At 38.4% G+C, this 20073-nt stretch overlaps 1 protein-coding gene across 1 annotated transcript; it reads left to right on the forward strand.

Annotated features, from left to right (window-relative positions):
• The first annotated feature begins 14927 nt into the window (after positions 1-14927).
• Positions 14928-18639, forward strand: kcnj14 (potassium inwardly rectifying channel subfamily J member 14). Its single transcript, XM_026317872.1, has 3 exons — positions 14928-16038; positions 17040-17357; positions 17938-18639. The coding sequence occupies exons 1-3, from the start codon at positions 14977-14979 to the stop codon at positions 18166-18168; spliced, it is 1611 nt and encodes a 536-aa protein (XP_026173657.1). The 5' UTR covers positions 14928-14976; the 3' UTR covers positions 18169-18639.
• The last annotated feature ends 1434 nt before the right edge of the window (positions 18640-20073 follow it).

Raw genomic sequence — 20073 nt, forward strand, 5'->3', positions numbered from 1 at the left:
TGTCCTGTCCGGTCTGTCAGTGCAGTTCTGTCTCCTCACTTCAGTCTTTGATGTGTCCGAGTCAACGGGAGAGGAGTGTGTGTGAGTGGAAAGAGGGTGGGATGAGATGCTGAGTGAGGGGGCTTAGCCTGCATATTAACATGAAGCTGCATTGGCCTGAGGTGAGGTCCACAGAATGTTTATTTGTTCATTCAGTGAAAGCATCAGAGCAACAGAATATATAACAACGACTTCCTCATTAAAGATTATACAGTCCAGCAATACTTATTTTACTTATTAAGGTTATTTGAAAAGCCTCTTTTGGCCCTATCGAATGGGATTTGTGGTTGAAATATGTTTTGAATATCAATGTGGAAGCTAAATGTGTTTTATTCACTTAATGATAATCACTGGCATTTCAGACATTCCAAGTAGACCAGCCCACAGCAGGTCTATGTAGTCATACATGATTTTAGAAAACAGATAATATTGCTGTCTGTTATAAATATGGATATTTTATGGCTAGTTTTTAGTTTTGGAGCAGTGGGGGCATTTGCAGGATGTTTGATCATGGTTTAATGACTCTCCACTGGTTTTAGTACCTTTTGAGGCAGGCATAAATCTCACCATGAACACACTGCAAAGACTTTCCATGAAAGGCAAGAATCAGACCATAAACGGTATTATGACATCTAATTTTGGCAAATAATTGGATGTTGTATAAGGCACAGATATGGCCACTATATTATTTTTTGAAAGGCACCCATTTACCGTGGCAGATTTATGAAATCTGGATGTTAATTTAAAGAGAGGATATTTCTGTTACAACGCTGCTGATGCATTTTGAAGGGGTGATGACCTTTTTTATTTTTATGACTGACCTACTGTTTCTTTCTATTTTTAATTTCAAAGCAGTGAAACTAAGGAAAGTTATTACAATGCCATAGGCTCTCAAAACAAAATGATGTATTAATTGTTCACACATCCAGATACAAATCGCAATAAAAAGAATTAAATACTCAGCAGTACATGAGAATTACTCCTGATGATATTTTGACTATGTTTTTACAGACCTGGATGGTTCCATCACTAGAAAAATAACAAATTATCCTTGTTCCTTTTTGGACCCTATACTGGTTTTACATAAAGCTACAGTCTCTTAAATTCTTAACACAGAGTGAACCATGGACAGTCCATATAACTGACTTGAACCTTTACAGCAGAAACAAATAAGACAAGACTTTGTGAATAGATCCTTTTTCTGCTTGATACCTGAAAAATGTAAAGTTATGGATGGTTCATTGTTCCAGTGAAACTGAGTTAGACTCTCTAGAGCTTAGACTGTCTGTGAAAAGGCCAGTGAGAGACAAACCTACCCGAGCTAGTGTATCATTTGCTGTCATTTCATGACGCACTGCAGTAACTAATGCACTTCAGCTCTGACCCAATGTCAATACCACATCAGCTCATGTTCAAACACGCAGCGTCTCACCCCAAGAGGGATTTATACAGCGATTTAGTGTTTAAATTATAGAGGAAATTAATTGTCCAGTGTTCTTGCCTGTATCAACATTTTTCCATGTCAGAGACAGGTTTAACTGGTGGACTTAATAAGTGGCCTGACTCTAAGCTCTGACAACATCAGAAAAAAATGGGTCTTTCAGCAGTTATCAAAAGCAACTTACAGTTGCCTGTTATCCACCAAGTTGTTTTTGGCTTGCAGCTGTAGAGTCCACAGCTGTGGTTTGCCAGCTTCAAGAGGCTGAACAACTTGGAAACGATTTAGCTGTGACTAGCCAGTAAAATGTGTAGGCTGTACGCTTCATGGCGGTGGTGGGGAGGGCACATCGGCTGCTTCATACATGTGCTGGCATACATAAGATAGACAGAGACAGGCAGCAAAGAAAAGAGAGGGACTCGGGGGGGGGGGGGGGGGGGGGGGACATACCTATCCCCATGGGGTGTGAGGAATTTGAACAAATACCTGGCACAGGCATGCCAAAATAGGAGAGAGGGAGGAGAGGACCATGGAGGCGTGAGAAGCCTAGACTCCGACAGACAGGTATAACATCTTAGTAGATGGAAATATAGGTGGAGTAGTGTGTGAAGGTGGCAAAAAAAAAAAAAAAAAAGGTTTTAACGAAGCAATATCAGGTGTTCTCTGGGTCTAAAATTTGTATAGAAATGGGGAAAAGCGAAAGTCATGAAGTGTGAAACCAGATATTTGGAAATGGATATTCCTTAACTTTAACATGCAAACGTCGAAGGAAGGAGTGGGGGATAGGAGACTAAAAGGGTCTGAGTACTGTGCTGTTTATTTGTCTTTGTCAGAACACATCAATCTCAGTCTGTGCAGACACATTATATAATTTCTAATTACATTTACCTGAGCTATGGGCCTTGTTCCAGTGCTTTGACCTGCAGTGTATGTGTTTCCCCCCATTAATTAGTCTGCATCAATCTTTGTATGCAAATATAGAAGGCGGGTGGCATAAAGTACTCGTGCCTTCTTTGCTTTCCTATGCTGTTATTTTGAGCATAGCAGGTAAAAATAGGACCGAGTTGGTGATTCTAGCTGTGTACAAAACTATGTTGATTTAATAACTGTCATCAACATGTGTTTATGACACATGGGTTTAGATTTTGTTTTGTTCATAGATGCTGTTATTTGCATAGTCAATAGTCATTTTTGCGATATTACATAAAATGTGGTCAGCAATTCTTTAACCATTACTGCTGTATATTAATATATGAAGAAGTTAACAATGTCTTAAATTAATATTATCAATTTGTAGATTATGTTTTTGATTGATTATCAGTAATAATTTAGTCTGTAAATTTGTTTGTCCTATTCACAATTTAAAATCTTTCACTTGCTTTTTTCATTTCAGCTGTTCCATTTACTTTCAGTATGTCAGTAGAAATCAGTTATAGCACATGACTGTGTCAGTGACTGGATTGTGTATAGCCTTCACCTACACTGGCCTTTTTCATTATAGTAATTGTATGCTGATCATAGGGAAATGTACCCTGCAACATATTATAGTCTGGGGTTTCTGCACCTCAAATGTCAAGGTATGAGGCCAGATGGTCCCTGAGGTGTCTTTGTGCTACTGGGAGTTTACAAGAGGTTGCACATGTAAAAATAAATTGGAGCTTGAGATCACACTCACACTCCCTTGGCAAAACAGACTTTATTATTCTGTATATCTTCATCTATTTATGCAGCACACCCAAAAGAAGGGGCTGTAACATGTCTAATCAGTGGGTAGTCACAGTTTGACAAATGTCTAACACTATAACCGTTCCCTAACCTTCGCCTGGCTGTCCTTGCTTTCTTCGTTCATTTTGTTAATTAGCTTACCCGTTTCTGAGCAAACCGACTGACAAATTGCCTGCTGGTTGACCGTCCTCAGTATTGTAGCCTTGATTAAATGGGCGGACGTTTTCGCATGTGTGACAAATGGTTGTTGGACCAGGCTGATTCACAACTTATGATGAGTTATTGATTCCCCCCCTTCACCCCCCACCCCCAACAACCTTTTCTGCCTGTTTGTGTTTATAGCCAAGAATCTGTCCGGTGAGTACACCATGATATTTAGTGTGGCTATGCTCCCTGATTTGATGCTAGTCATTCCTTTTCATATTTTTTTGTACTACTTATTTAATACATCATGTTAAATAGGATTTAATTATGCTGTGATTGTGAAAATGATAGAAAACAATAGTACTGTGAGGATTAGTTGATGGACAGAAAAACTGTGGTTCAGTTGAATAGGAAAGTGTATCCCAGTTTTTGACTAGTATTGTTTCATTGTGTTTTTATATATTTTTTTTTTTAAGCAAAAACTAGAAGCATTATCAAAACCAACTCTCTGGTTCCAGCATATTTCATATTTTCTGAGTTTCTTGGTGGTTAAGTGGCTTCTTAAAGTATTCAGACCCCTTAATTCTTTACATACTTCACTGTACATTTACTCTAAATAACTCATAATGATGCACGAACACAAATTTATTAAAAATCAAAACCTGAAATCTTTCATTTACAAATGTCTTCAGTGGTCAGTACTTTGTAGAAGTCCCTTTGTCAGTGATATTGCTTTGAATCTTGGATTTCAGTAGCTTATCCCATTGTTCCCTCCTACACTTTGCAGATTGGCTTGGAAGTGTGTGACCCGCTAACTTCCACAAATATCCTAATGGATTTAAGTCTGGCCTTTGACTGGGCAACTCAAGGAACTGTCCTGAAGCCACAGCAGCATTGTCTTTGCTTTTGGACACTGTTGTGCTCAAAAGTGAAGTTTTGACCCAGTCTTTTTCTCCCTGTCCTTGCTACTGAGAAGTACCCCCATATGCTGACACCACCATACTTCACTGTATGGATGGTTTTAGCAGGGGATGAGCAGTATCTGGTGTTCCCAGACATACTTAAGAGTTTCAATTTTTCAAACCAAATCATTTTTTTCCATGCTCTCTGAGTCCTTTAAATGTCATTTGGCAAACTCCAAGTGGGTCGAGGCTTCCGTCTAGTCACACCACCATAAAGGCCTGATTGATGTGAGATTGTTGTCCTTCCAGCAGGTTCTCTCATCTCTGCAGAGGACTTCTGAAACTCTGTTATAGTGATTGTTACATTCTTGACCAAGGCCCTTCTTGCTTGGTAAGTCAATATGGCTGGACGGCCAGCTCCAGAAAGGAACCTGGCGATTCCAGTCTTCTTTTCTTGTGGTCACTGTGCTAGGAGGTACAATCAATGCTTTAGAGAAGGTTTTATACTCTTGGTTTGGTCTATGTCTCACTACATAATTTTACTACAAAGGTCTACAGGTCTGAAGTTCTTTGAATTTCATCTCATGTTTTAAGGCCTGTCATGCAACATGAATTATTAGGCCTTAACACAGGTGTGTGCCTTTTTAAATGTACACAGGAGGACTTAATAAAGTTACAGTCTGCAAGCAATTTGGAGAGGAGTAAAGATCTTTTTGAAGAAGTATAAGGAATTGGAACATAATATATCTCAAACCAATGGTGCAAAAAGAAAAAAATGCAATAAAAATAGAATGAATAAAATAAAAGAGTATGATAGAAAATGATAAAGATATGAACATTCATGTACATGCATAGTGGCAGATCCATGACCTATAGTGCAAATAGTAAAAAGATTTATTTGCCTGAGACAATGCAGATAATTTGGCATTTATTTTGCATTTGAAAATATTCAGTTATTAAGAAAAGTTTCTAGCAGACAAATTAAAATAGCAGCTTCAAAAAAAGGTTAAAGGACTCTTAATGCAGCGTCCTCTTAATCAAATCTCACAAAGAGAAATGTTTGTCGTGGGCTAGGAGATACTTCAATACTAATTTTCAAACTGTTGTATTCATATATGGTAGTGGTACATTGAAACAGCTCTAGCATCCTCAATAGAGGCAGAAACTATACAGTACAATTTCAATTGATTGGAAAGTTATCAAAGTGATGTCAAAGAAGTGTTCATATATTAACTCTGAATAATATCTCTAGCATGATGTAGCGTTTAGTCAGCTTAGCCTCCCACTATCTTGTCTGAAGTACACAGGATCTTTCTTGTGGTGGCCCCTGAGGTTTCAGAGAGCAGACACCACACACTGAACCAATACGCTTGAAATCAGATCAGTCTTTCACAGGCCTAAATCTATTTAGCTAATAGTGAAGTACACTCTTACTTGCCAAACCCTTACTTACCATGAATATATATGAATTGGATACCTTTGTCTGGTTTGATCTGGTTACCTTTGTAGCAAGGCAAACTATGTGGGTTCCTACTTCAGGGTCTAAGTCAATATTTTAACGTGGCAGGTTTAGGATTAAGAGTATTCAGCTGTCTGGTGCTCAACTTTTGTTTTTTCTCTTTGACTATTGGCCTGACATTGACCTATGCTACTGGGTTCACAAATAACCTTTTACTTTAACTAGGAACTTCTGTAAAACCTAATTAGGTATTTACTTACCTAGGTATTTTTTCTCTCTTGTCTGTTTAGTATCTCTCAAGTCATAAAACACCCTAAGGTGTGAAGCTCTGCTCTTTCAGTGTCTCCACAGCTGCTCATTTAAAATCTTGCACTGTAATTAGGCCAGCAGAAACCAGGTGTGTAGCTCCTGGTCATTCTGCAGCCATCCAGTTTAATTAGTGAATTGGCTGTTTCAGATGAAAATTTCCAGATCCTCAACTTATGCACTGCTTTTTAACTCCCAAGCTCAGTTGACAGATGCAAAAATTTGTTTTAGTCCGCCCACTGCTGGCTCAAAACCAGTATTGCATCCCTACATCCTCATATCCTCATCCAGTAAGATAACACTTGATTCCCCTCCTCACATTGTCACTGAGGTGCAGATGTTCCCTTCAAATGATAAAAATTGACAAGTAAGCACCACATCGAGTTTCCAAATTTCCAAATAATTTGTTATAAATACCACTGTGTGAAAGGAACCTATGGTCAGAACTGAACAGTGGAAATATTGGCTCACTGTTCAGCAGTAAAAAAAAAGTGCTGCTTGTGGTTCTGTACTAGATGCACATATTTCTTATTTCAGGCTGCAACTCTAGCGCCAGTTGTTTACTACAGTCAAATCAAAGAGATCAGTCAGATATCAGTCACACAAAAAGCACACAGTCAAAAACTGTAGCCTCAGATTCACAAGTGCACAAACAGCACAACTAGGCAAAGTTTATAAAAGGAATAAACACAGGTAAATGTATTTTTTCCACAAATACAGAAAGGTAAAGTAAGTTATGAACAATTATGGTGCACAGTGAACTTAAAAAATATTGTTAGACCTTATAGGACAGAATTAAACAGCTAGGCCCTACTCAGATGTAACTGTTTAGTTTGGTCATTTGGTTAATTACTTCAGTCATTTAGTGTTGGAATCATGTAAACAAGTAATCCGGGGCCGCTGTATCACACACACAAACTGTAATTTAATATCGATGAATCAGACATTTTGGTATGACAAGGTCACTGGCAGTCCGGAGGGGCGCGTGCTCTGTCTTTGGGGACGGATATCATCGTGACGTCAGCGCACTCACCAACCACCTGAGGGCTCGCGCGCAGTCCACAGGACTGCGGGACAGCTCGCGCACGGTTTCCACTACGCGCTTTAAAAAAAAAACGTTAAATTCGCTTAAAGCAGGAAGTAAAATAATACCAGCTGAATTAACGGGATGAAAATGTCAACGACCGGTAAGTCCTGACTGAATTTCACGGCGCAGAGAGTTTTTAACAACCACATTTTTTTTCTAAAATAGTTTTAAATTGTTCTATTTGGCCGTCACTGTGGGAAGCTTGTTAATAAACTCGGAGTTTCCTAAAACCTCTATAGCTAGTAACAATGTTTGTTGATAGTAACACTGTTTAATACTGAACTTCGGCTCCAGTGGTTAACGTCAGCCTACTTACACTTTGTGTTTTTTCAGTCTTTGGAAGAGTGAGGACATATTTTAAAAAATGGTGAAATCAAAGTTTATTTGACAACTAACGGTCCTTAACCAAGATATTTAGTTTTCATTCACAGTGAAATGAAAGTTTAAAAATTATAATTTTACATGTTAATCAAATTTTCCCTGAAGGAAAGAAATAACACAATCCCACTGTTTAGGGAACAGTGAGCAATGAAGCATTGGCCCGAGACAACTGAACAGATGATGTGGCCAGAGAGCCCTGTTTATTGAGACTTAATCCTTTTTTGTTTTTGTAAGCTGTGAACTGAGAAGACACTGCTGTATTTTGAAACGCGTTTTAATATGATATGATGTTTTCTGAACAGTACAGTAGTAGGTAGTATCTACTGTACAGGTAGGTAGGCAGGTGCCTACAGTGCAACAGTGCTAACACTGGTAAATGAAGCAAGTTTAAATGAAGGAGCCAGGCATGGTTCAGGGTTTTTCAAGGAGGCACATGGGGTAATTTATGAGATGACAGACATTTCTTTCTCAGCTGATTGTCTTTTAAAAAGTACTTGTGATTCTATTTTGTAATGCTTCATTTTTAATTTATTTTAGCCCCAGCCATCGGGTAAGGTAGTCAACAATATGACTAATGATGTTAGAAAAAAAAAAAACAGCTGTTTAGTACCATACAAAAAGTTTAGGCATGCAAAGGTGACAACATGGTCAAAATCAATAAAGCAGAAGCCATTATTTTACTTTTAGTCCCTATAATATATATTAAACGTCATGCCCTGTTTTGTTTGTAGTGTCTTGGATATTAATTATTCCAGTATAGGTTAAACCATAAATTCAAGACATTTGTAGAAAGACAATTTTTACCAGTCAAGCAGCTTTAGGAATTTCAAAAGAGGTGAATCGAGTAATATATAACACTATTTTAAGATGTCATTTAGTGATACTGCAGTACCAGTACTCTGATATTGCTTTTAGCTTCAGTTGTACTTTAAGAAGTGATATTGTAACTGCTCATAAATCTACTTTCCGTATTTTTTTTACAATTTGCAATTCAATGGAAATATACATGATGCAAATATCTGCAAGTAGCATCTCTTTGTGCTGTTTTTGGACACAATGAGTAAAGGCAGCTGATGTCACAACATGCTGTAGACTGCAACTTGCACATAGAAATCTATGTAATACAATCCAAAACAACCAACCAATAAAGGCTACCTTTGGGACATTTTTAAAAAGATTAAATTAGTGATGATGTTTCACAGAGGTGTTAGTTAACTCAGTAGTCCTTTGTTTATATTTGGTATATTTTTTTCAATGTTGTCAGTATTTTTGTAAATAGAAGAGGCTGAGTTTTAACCAACACATTGCAACCTGCAGCATCTTAACTCCCCAGATTAACATTTGGTTATCACACAATGACCTCAATCACTGCACACAGCTGGGGGATGGACAGCAGGACAGCAGAAAAGTTTCAATTAGAAGGAATAAGGCCCTGAGCCAAGATGACAGCACACTTGTGCTTATGTATTCATAAGAGTGTGTGTGTTGTTCACCAGGTTATCACATGTTTTCCCAGTTTATAGCTCACAATTGTTAACTAACCATCCCTAATCATACACAGGGACTTAGTGGTGAAAATAATAATTGTCTATATTTTTTGGCTTACATTTCAAGTTCATCTAAATGTTTGTGATCATTATAATCAAGATAGCGTATTAATGCACTTGGACCAAGTGCAAAATTCAGTGAGTGTTTTTTATTTCAGTGCTATATATGTGAAACAGTTGCAGGTTAGTTGAAAATTGCATGTGAATAGAAATGTGAACTGTGACAGTTTGTGTCAGTCTTGTGAAAGACTGGAAACCTGTCCAGGGTGTACATATAAAATGTGAGCTGGTATCAGCTTCAGCACCCTGCAACCCCCCTACAAGCTAAGCAGTATAACTAATGGATGGATAGACCAGATTGTGGTAAAACTATCTAAGAATATATGCAGTTCATAGTAAATGGGTAGAAATACACAGAACACTGCTATGGCTTTTCCAACTTCAAACCTTTTATATTATAAAATCCTGTGTGTGTTAAATTAAACTAAAAAAAAAATCTCATATGCAACCCCAGGTTGTCAGTCATTATTTTGCAATGAAACCCTTCATTATTTAGTTGTGATTGTATAGACATACTTGATCAAAATTTCACTTAATTTTAATTTAATTTTTACTCTGGTGCTGAAGTTATTGCAACATATGAACGAAGCCAACAGATCAACCAATACACTCCAGTGCTATTGATCACAATGGCTGAAAGCTAAAGGTCATAGAACTTTTGTAATGTGTGTGTGCATTCATTTGATATTATCTTGCTTTGTTATTGCAATTGCTGCAGTAGTCCCTTTGTGTGCTTCAGTTATGATTAAAATCTGCCTTGAGACATGATTTAAATATATTATCTAAACCTCTGGTAAAACAGACTGAACAGAATAGTCCTGAGATAGAGAGCAATGTGACAGACACAGAGAGAGCCAATCTGTGCCCTGGTTTCTACGCTGCACTGATCAATATGAAGTATTGATGTCTCCATATTTGCATTGTGACTTTGCAGTGTAGAGGGACACTCAGGGCTTTTGCACATTTTGTCCACAATCTTGATTACACTTCCCATAATCCCAAATTAGTCACACATAAAACACTACACATCAATATTACTACACTTTTTAAAACATTAAGCAGAGGAACTGTGGCAATTATGTGTGACAATGAGCCAAAAGTGTTTGAGCAAAATGAAGAACATGACTTATTCAGTGATTTTTTTTTTTTTTGTTTGTTTGTTTTGTTTTTTTGGTTTTTTTCAATGACACTGAAATCATATTCTGTGCAAACCTAATCTGTCCACATAACACTTTAATATGGTCAGATAATCTGGATGAAAAAGGGATAGGGGATGTTCCACAGAGAGCAACTACATGGTGAGAAACCCATAATGAAAGAGAAGGTGGTGAAAATGGATTAGTGTGAGCCTGTAGGAGAATTATGAACATGATTGTCAAAGCAGATGTTTTGATGTACCAAGTTCTTACATTAACATTCTCAAATTTTTTCCTAATCAGACTGGTATTACAATTAGACTGGCTTCAACCACGTTGTCTGTGTAGTCTTTGTTTTGCCAGTGAATACTGTCCACCCAGTGCTTTATTTCCTATGGCATCATTAGCTCCTTAAGATTTTGGTGATTTTAGTTTATGCTGATGATGTCATACAGTTTATGTTCATGGTACCACATAAAACTTGGAGAAAGTAAACATTTTTTAATGTAAGATATATATCCTATAGTTTAACTTCTAAATCATCATGTTGTACTTGTTTATAGACATACAATGTATGAGAAAAATTGTTCTAAGATGCAAAAAACTTTTTTTCATTATATAGTAATCTGTGAATTATTTTCTGAATGATGTGTTAGACCTACAAAGTGTCAGAAAACTGTGATACATTCACAATACAATTTCCTAGGTCCAAGTTTAAGGTCATAACATTAGTTTTCTTGTATTGTTTGACCAACAGTCCAAAGCCCAAGAAAATTACATCTACTGAAAACTACTGTAAGATGAAGAAAATCAAGCATGCTATAATAAATTCATAACATAAAACTAAAACTTTAACATCACTGTATTTAGTTTGAATAACCTTTTCACAAAAATCTAATCAAATGAATTTTGGTTAAAGTGCTGCTAAATACTAGTAGTCCCATAACATCTTCTAGCCTTCATCAGGAAGGATTGCTGATTGCACACCCTCTTCTGAGGGCCCTGACGGTGTGAAGCAATAAATTCACACAATTTTCCAACACACCCCTGCGCGAGTGTTCTTATACAAGGAGTCAATTGAGATATTTCCCACCTCACCATGATAAGGATAGGCAACATTTGGACATGTGGACTCTCTCACATTACCTACACACAACCATACATCCCTCATCACCTCCTCCAGCTGTTGTCATCGGTTGTCCAGTGACACTTCAGTCCAGTCACTGAGATAGCAGTCCTGAGAGCTTGTTCATTTGGTGGTGCTGGCAGGAACTCATGTGGAGACATCAAGGTCAGGACTGCCTTCTCACACATTTGTTCATTTACTGAGCATAGAGTACAAGCTTGGCAGAATATGTCCTTATTCTTTTGTCGCAAAGCCATATGGTTCAGTTTAAATTCAGTCTAACATTCATTCCTCTCTTGATACATTGAAGAGTATTTGATAAAATGTAAAACTTTTAATGATCTTTCCAAAAGCATGCATTTTCTGTGCATGGATGGTTACTATTTTTACATGTCTGCATACTTGGTAGGGGATGAGATTTCTGTATTTTCTCTGTCCTGTAATAGCCATGATTTATTCTACCTGAGTTCTTTTATAGCTGTTCTTGCCACTTTCTCAAACACTAGTGGTTCTTATGTAATTCCTCAAAGGATTAGCAAAACCATCAGTGAGATTACAGGAGTCACGAGCACAGCTGTAATCCAGAGCCCGTCACCATCTCCACAGCAAGACGTATTCCCTCTTCACCTAGTCCTGGTTTATCACAGTCTATGAGTGGGGCTACAATTTCAGTCTCAGCCTTTGCCCAACAGCCCACCTCCAAATGATTGTAGTCCTGTGGTTTTAATCCACTATGACATATTTATTAAAAATTACTCACACTTGTACCACTTTGTTTTCTGACCCTAAATTAGGGGAGCCCTGCATTTCATCATAAGAATGATGTTTGTCTTCTCTGTAAAAGTCTCTGAATGTCCCTTTTATAGTTATTATATACTTATACAAATATACAATAATGAATATGAATATTAGCTGCACTCAGAATTTTTCACTGTTATAGTCCTTCCAAGATTCTTAAAATTACAGTGGTGTATATTTGGATACCACATCATAGTTGACTCTTGAATGCACAGAAAGGAGTTTCCGAACATACAAATAGAAAGTGACTTAATTAATTCACTGTGTTTCTCTTCACAGGTACATCTGGGTGATGTTTTGCTTTCAGCCATGACAGAGTTTGCTTCTTCAAGTTAAGACTGTTCAACCATATTTGACCAATAAAATAATCCAGTAGTAATACAGCGATTACATATGAGAAACCAAGAAGATGCATCTCAAAGGGTAGGTTTTTGATAATCACCCCTTTTACATATTTATCATATATAATAAGATTTGAATTTTTGGGAATTGTAAATAGATGCAATCTTTTGAAGAGTGAAAGGTCTCTTTGGAGAAAAGAATCAACAAAATAAGTACATCTTATTTGCATCTGTTACGACATGGTTTTGTAATTTCTGACTCGCGTTTAATTTTCGTTCTCTTTTTGTTTCAAGACTGCCAGTGCATTAAACAAGAAGGGCCTAAAGCAAAGGGATGCAAAACAGACAACTGACACTTCTCTAAAAAGAACAGAAACCAGCAGCCTTTTTTTTTGGTCTTCTCCTGTGATTCTTCCCCTTCAGATCAACAAAGCTCAATGTTTTTACTGAAATGTGTCAGAAAGGGAGGTCAACACACGAGTGAAGATGAACCCTTATGTCAGTTCTCATTTCAGGAGGGATCTCTTTCCCCATTTCCATTTATTGTAGACTTTTGTCTACCCTGCTGTTACTTGTTGAATGAAATATTGTTTCTATATTTCTACAGTTAAAGCAGTAGGTTGTTTGAATGTTTTTCAGTTCTATTTGTACTTGCAGGGTTAAAGTATAGGGTGTGATTCTGTCCACTATACCAAAGAGACTGGATGTGTATTCCCTCTATTCTTTGTCAGGATTCAGTAGTAAAGATCTCTCGAAATACTAGGACAAGGTAAATACTAACACCACAAGAACATTTTTCATTACCAGATCTGTTTGTACATTTGCTTTTGCTTTATTTAAACAGATTCTCAGAACTATTTATATAATTGTATATATAATATTGCATGCTCATACATTTTAGATACCAGTATCTAGCGCACCTCAAAGTTTCTATTGCATGATCTTATATGCACATGGCATCACGTTATGATAATGCTATATTTTGTTTGTGTAAACTGATGTTCAGACAGCCTTTTGTGATTTGGGTCAAATAGGGATGCTGAGTAAGATACTACGGTCTGCAAACCCAGATACAGTCTCAGCCTTCTTAGTTCTCAGCACATCTGAGCTTTTCTCCATTGTGGCCTACACCTGATCTATCAACTGTGTCATCAGACTGCCAGAAAAATGTAGAAAACTTTCTCAGGTGACCTATGTACTTACCTTTTTCCTCTTATAAATCTTGAGTAATGCTGGAGATAGATCAAAGTAATCCCTCTCTGTTTTCTTCCTGTCTTATCTTTTGTCTGGCATACGCAAATTCTCAGCCGTAATGCTGAGCTGTAATGAGGTATGTCTGTTCTGAGAAACTAATTGGCTAGGTGATTACTAACAGCCGTGTAGCTCAACTCTGTACTACCCACGCAGTACACAAACAAGTAATTTGACAATGGCCATCAGACACATATGCAGACCCTTAGAAAGAAAATGTGAAATAGTTAAAGCGGTGACATGACTAAACAGGAAATGTCACACAAAACATGGTTCTTTCTGTTGGGCCCATTTTGTCGGGCAGAACTGACATATCCTTGACTTGCGAAGACTGGAAATCTGCAGTTTATAGTCAAGTGACACACATGCATTGTGTGCTATATTTTACTACATTCAATGCTTTAGTCAATCGGCATTGACTAATGAATAATGTTAGTAGTCATTTGATATGCTGAAAGCACTGTTTTCTTTGTTTCCTCATGCCCATACCAAGGGGTTGTGAAACTGGGAAGAACTTTGCTCGTAAGAATTGGCATGTTTTTTTTTTTTTAATCTTCATTTTGTTTTGTTTACTGCATGGTGTCAATGCTCATACCATATCATCCTGTTTTAATTTTATTTGGATTTGTCTGTCTTATATGTTCAATTTCCATCTTTGTGCAGTATTTTATAAAGTACACAGTAATGAGCTGCATATCCTTAAAATGATTCCATCGCCACCCTCTTATTCCATTGCATTGGCAGATTATAGCTTTTATCAATTGATGCCTGCTTGAGACTTTCCTTTTAATTGTTGTGAACTGGACAGAATCAATCCTGCATGCTCTTTTGATGTCTGTTGAGGTCAACACAACCCTGTTACCCCTTGTCAGTTCAGTTTTTGCAAACTGAGTCATAGAAATTGACTCCTTGGGCTACTCCTAACAGCCCTCTTTTCCCTGGTTAATAAATATACCAGTGCTTCTGCTTCAAATCAACCTATATTTAGCTGGGCATTTTCTTGGTACAAGTTGTGGAAAGGACACTAAAACAAGTGATTCACCGGTATATGAACTATCCTCTGGTTATTGTTGGACAGTATGGACCTACAGTTATCTCTTAAGAAGGACTGATAGACTGCGTTGTCAGGACTATACATAACACTGTGACAGCTCCTGATGACCACATCAACAATAAAATCAAGGCTGACTAAGGAACCGTAAACTTCTTTTCAAGAGAGAATTGACTTTATAGTGCATGATGGGAGCAGCACGTGTGAAACGTCGCTTCAGTGCTGTGGTGGATGGGCCAGTAGAGGAGGAGGAGGTCATGAGGCTGGCACAAAGTGCAGCAGATACGGCTCGGGCAGGAGGGAGCCCAACAGGGTCAGGGACCCCAACCAGCCCTTCTCCAACCCATGCCCTCAATGGAAAAGCTCTACCTTTTCAGAGAAATACCAACAATGCACGGAGGCAGAGTGCCATTGGAGAATCAGCTGGGGGAGATGCAGGAGGAGAAGGGGGGGTGAGAGCAGAAGGAATGTGCTCAGGACAAAGGAGCAGACAAGGCAGTAGTGTAGGAGGAAGAGAGGAAGGCCGTTCGTCCTCAGACCAGGATTCCATCTCTTCCCCCTCCACTACCAGCTGCCGGCGCACCAGACGCTCAAGCCGCCGGCCCCGACAACGCTTTGTGGGCAAGGACGGGCGCTGCAACGTAACCTTCGTCAACATGAGCGAGAGGGGCCAGCGGTACCTCAGCGACCTTTTCACCACCTGTGTGGACATCCGCTGGCGCTGGATGCTGGTCATCTTCACCCTCTCCTTCCTTCTCTCCTGGCTGCTCTTTGGATTTGCCTTCTGGCTCATTGCCTTCATGCATGGGGACCTCTCCATTAGGCTTACCCCCAGCTCAGGTTCATCTCCTGGATCAGGAGAGGCCGGGTCCGAAGGAGAGTCTGATAGAGAGCTAGTTATTGGGGAGCCATGCTTCTTCCAAGTGAACAGCTTCATGGCAGCCTTTCTGTTCTCCTTAGAGACGCAGACATCTATTGGTTATGGATTCAGAAGTGTGACCGAAGACTGTCCCCTGGCGGTGGTGGCGGTCGTTTTGCAGTGCATTGTGGGCTGCATCATTGACGCCTTCATCATCGGGGCAGTCATGGCCAAGATTGCCAAGCCCAAGAAGCGCAACGAAACACTAGTGTTCTCTGAAACAGCTGTGGTGGCACTAAGGGATGGGAAACTCTGCATGATGTGGAGGGTTGGAAACCTACGCAAGAGCCACCTGGTAGAGGCACATGTCAGAGCACAACTTCTGAAGGTAAGTAAATAACCACAGTCACAAAAAGAAAGAGATCAGAAAGCATGGCAATTATCAGAAACACAACTTTTTGTTATGAGGAAAAGGTCATTTGGTGAGGGGAAAGTTTTAAAAAAAGTGCCAAAAAATAAAGGTTGCTGTTGTGAGCCATATCAGAAAGGAGGAAAAGGTTGCAGTAGAGAGAAAGGGAGAGACCATCTGGCCTGTATTCTCTGGTTCATAGTTAATGAGGGCTTGTTTTATTTTCCCTTAGGGGTTGGGAAGATTTACCATGGATTAACTTGCGCACAAGTCTTTAACTGAGAATCATTGTCCTTTGTCATCTCATTTTCCTTTGTGTGTACTGTATGTGGGTTAGGTGATTGTACTGCATGTGTGCTTATGTTTACCGTTACTCTTTAGCCTTGTGGAGATAGTTTTAAACATGTTCCTTATTTTGGGGAATCACTTTCATTGTCATGAGTCACTGCTGTCTGTATACATGTGTGTATGTGCTGCAAGAGTTGTCCAGATGATCAAAATCTGTGGAACATTAAGGCTACAGCATAGATAATGGGATCTCTTTCAATATCATGATGGAAAAAGGTCAAACAGGTCAGATGAGATTACATTTACAAAGACGTATAATAAATCCTGTGAGCTATAGCAGATTACTACCATACTCAAATTATACATATAATATAAATATTATAAATACTACTACGTTTGTGTTAGTCCAAATTTTAATTTGAATGTTTTTCTCAGCTGATCTTGGTATTAAGTGGATTTTCAATTTTCCATATAGTATGTCCATTAGGTTGAAAGATGAATGTCCTGTTTTCTAAACCCTGGTGTTGCATGTTATAGTCATGTTCCGCCTGCATTTGCCTTTTGCTTGTTTCATATTGAAAATCATTTCTAGTCTCCATTTATGTGAAAATCAATTTGCAACATTTAATGTGGAAAGTTCTTTGCACCAAATTGTGACTTTGCTTTACTCTCTATTCCCATCCTGCTCTCAGCCAAGAGTGACACCAGAGGGAGAGTTCCTCCCACTAGACAATGTGGACATCAATGTGGGATTTGATACAGGCACTGATCGCATTTTCTTGGTCTCGCCTGTCACAATTGTACATGAAATCAATGATGAGTCGCCCTTCTTTGAGATGGACCAAAAGACCCTGGAGAATGACTCTGAGTTGGAGGTGGTGGTCATACTCGAAGGCATGGTGGAGGCCACAGCAATGACCACACAGTGCCGTAGCTCTTACCTGGCTTCTGAAATCCTCTGGGGCCACCGCTTTGAACCAGTGCTCTTTGAGAGAAAGGACGGCTACCAGGTCAGAAAGGAAGAATAAAAAAACATGTAGACAGGACATGGATTATTCCTTTCCCTTTAATGTTAAGTATGAAATAAAGTGATATTAAATACTTCATTATAGTTGGAAGGAGTTGTATGTATTAACTGTTTGCTACCTGTGAAATGGCTGGTAAATCCACCACTTTGGTCCAAAATGAAATACTCCATTGACTAGGCTATTAGACTTTGTACAGAGATAGACAGCGTATCCTGATGACTTTGGTGATTCACTAACATGCCATCCAGTGCCATCAACAGTCATTTGTCAATGTCCATTAGTTTTGGTTTATGACCAAACACAAAACTAGTGACACTTTTCTCAGCTTCAGTTTAACTTTTGTGTTATACTAACAGACCAAGATGATAATTCACCTGTTAAATATGAGCATGTTGGTGTCGTCATTGTGCCCATAGTACCATGCAGATATTTGAATTTTGCTCAGTGCACAGCCTCACCTCACAGACACACTAGCTTGGGTGTAGACTCTTACATTCTTAGTATTTTTACCATACAAATGAAATGCGCATTGAAAAATTCTTGTGTTCTGTTCTTTTTCCAGGTGGACTACTCTTTCTTCCATCGGACATATAAGATTCCTAACACACCCTTTTGCAGCGCTAAAGAGCTGGCTGAGCAGGAGTACATTCAAAGTTCACGCTCCTCGTTTTGCTATGAGAATGAAGTAGCTCTGCAACTTGTCTCCCCTGATGACGAGCCTGACCAAAGCTCCGAATGTCCCTTCCCACCCACCCGGAGGCCATCCCTAGAAGAACATCTCCACTATAACTGAATGTAAACAACAGGGGGCCTCAAGGGAAGACAGATAGGAAGTATAGTGGAAATGTAGGCAGAAAGAGAGGGTTAGATATAGAGGAGTGAGCAGACCATGAGAGACAGGCTTAGAAGTAAACAGGACCATAATTTTGCTAGTGTCACGGAATTTAACAATGCATTGTTTACAGTGATTAGACAGAAAAGAAGGTCCATAATCCAAGCATGTTCTGAAATAATTTCATCAATTTTTAAAAGTGCAGGATTTAGATTAATTACAATTGTACAGATTAGAAGATTTTACAGAGTAATAGAACAGAAGTGCACAACAATGGGAGATGTGAGGTCAGTCAGTCACACCTAGTTGTCTGATTGGTCCTGGCAATCTTTCAGAATGACTTAAAAATTTATCTCCTAAGTCTCACTTCTGGCCCATCATTACCACAGCACACTCATTTTGCTGTAATCCCTGACTGGCAGCATTTGCAACAGCACCCCATTGTGGCTCTAACCTGCAACAACACCTTGATTTTTCTGGAGAGAAGTATTTGAAGTGGCTTCTGTATGCAGTGAATAGTAGTGTACTTACTACTCAGGAATGTATCCCACTGTGATGGTGACTTATCACAATCATCTTTTTATGGTAAGTATGGATAATGCACCTTTTGTGGTAATTTGATCTTGGGGCCTGTTTAGAATGTATTTGAGCTGCTTGTTAGAGACAAAGTGGAGCAACAGTTACATGGGGAAACAGCTGAAAACTGGCAGCGATTTTGAGCAGTTTCTTTTCCATGTAATGCACTGTATGTTATTTTTTTATGTCTTTTTTCTATATTTTGTGTGAAATATACTCACTGATTGTAACATTTGATATATGTAACATTTTGTGTTGAGTTGAATGCCATTCAGATTTTCAAACAGTACTGTACATGACAGATGATGGACCACCACCAGACATTCTTTCTTGCACTGCAGTATCTTCTCATGTTTTAGATTGCAAAAATTGGCCACACTGTACTGTTTTTCGTTGTTACTTTTGGGTTCTGGTTATTAATAACTGAGCTATAACAGTATAATATTTTATCTTGGTACCTGGATGAACCTTGATGGTTTGGACAGAATCCAAGGCAAAAGCAGTTGCACCAGAGACCTGCAGGCATGTCGAACAGCACTAAGTGGAAGTGAATCTAAGAGGTATTTTGATGAAGGTAATGAAGAATTAGTTTATTATACTTCTGAGAGTCAAACAACAATAAATTTATCAAGGTCAAATTGGTAACAACACTGCATTAAAAAAATGTATTCTGATTACGGTGTAGTAGGTGGTGGTGCCTTCATAACATTAGAGAACTTTATTTTTAAATGTACTTAAAGTTATATTTATTCTATGTATTTGCATAATGCTGCTTATGCAACAGTGTTTTTTCAGTCACTTTAATATTTGCAGTATGATCTGTTAAGTAAACAACATGTCTGCAAATAATTACTGTGATTCTGCTCAGTGATTCAGTAGTATATGACCATGCACTGATGACACAATGATGCTTTTAGCTGTATTATATTGTAGACTATGTGATATTTGCACTTTGTTGTTTTATTAAAAAACACCTGGAATTGTTTATTTTAGAGTCAGTGATACAGATGATTTTACCACCTGAATATTTATATGTGTGATTACAGATGGTGTTGGTAAAAGAAATCTGTCAGGAATGTTATAAAGTGATGTAAGTTAATGAATGACTTATAATCGGCATGTCCAACGCACAACCTGGGAACTTGTTCTTTTGTACTTTGCACTAACATAATATATGGTGACTAATATCGCCGTACCAAGTTTTCATGGTAGTGTTAACATCAGTCACAGTGTTGTACTTGAGTTACTGAAAAGATATTCTGCAGTAGTCTCGGTGGTGGAGGTATTGAT

This window comes from Mastacembelus armatus, chromosome 16, assembly GCF_900324485.2.
Source record: "Mastacembelus armatus chromosome 16, fMasArm1.2, whole genome shotgun sequence".
Classification (NCBI taxonomy): Eukaryota; Metazoa; Chordata; class Actinopteri; order Synbranchiformes; family Mastacembelidae; genus Mastacembelus; species Mastacembelus armatus.

Coding starts and splice junctions, on each gene's coding strand:
- kcnj14 (XM_026317872.1), top strand. CDS start 14,977: ATGATGGGAGCAGCACGTGTGAAACGTCGCTTCAGTGCTGTGGTGGAT. Junction 16,039..17,039: donor TCAGAGCACAACTTCTGAAG/GTAAGTAAATAA, acceptor TCCTGCTCTCAG/CCAAGAGTGACACCAGAGGG. Junction 17,358..17,937: donor AGAGAAAGGACGGCTACCAG/GTCAGAAAGGAA, acceptor TTCTTTTTCCAG/GTGGACTACTCTTTCTTCCA.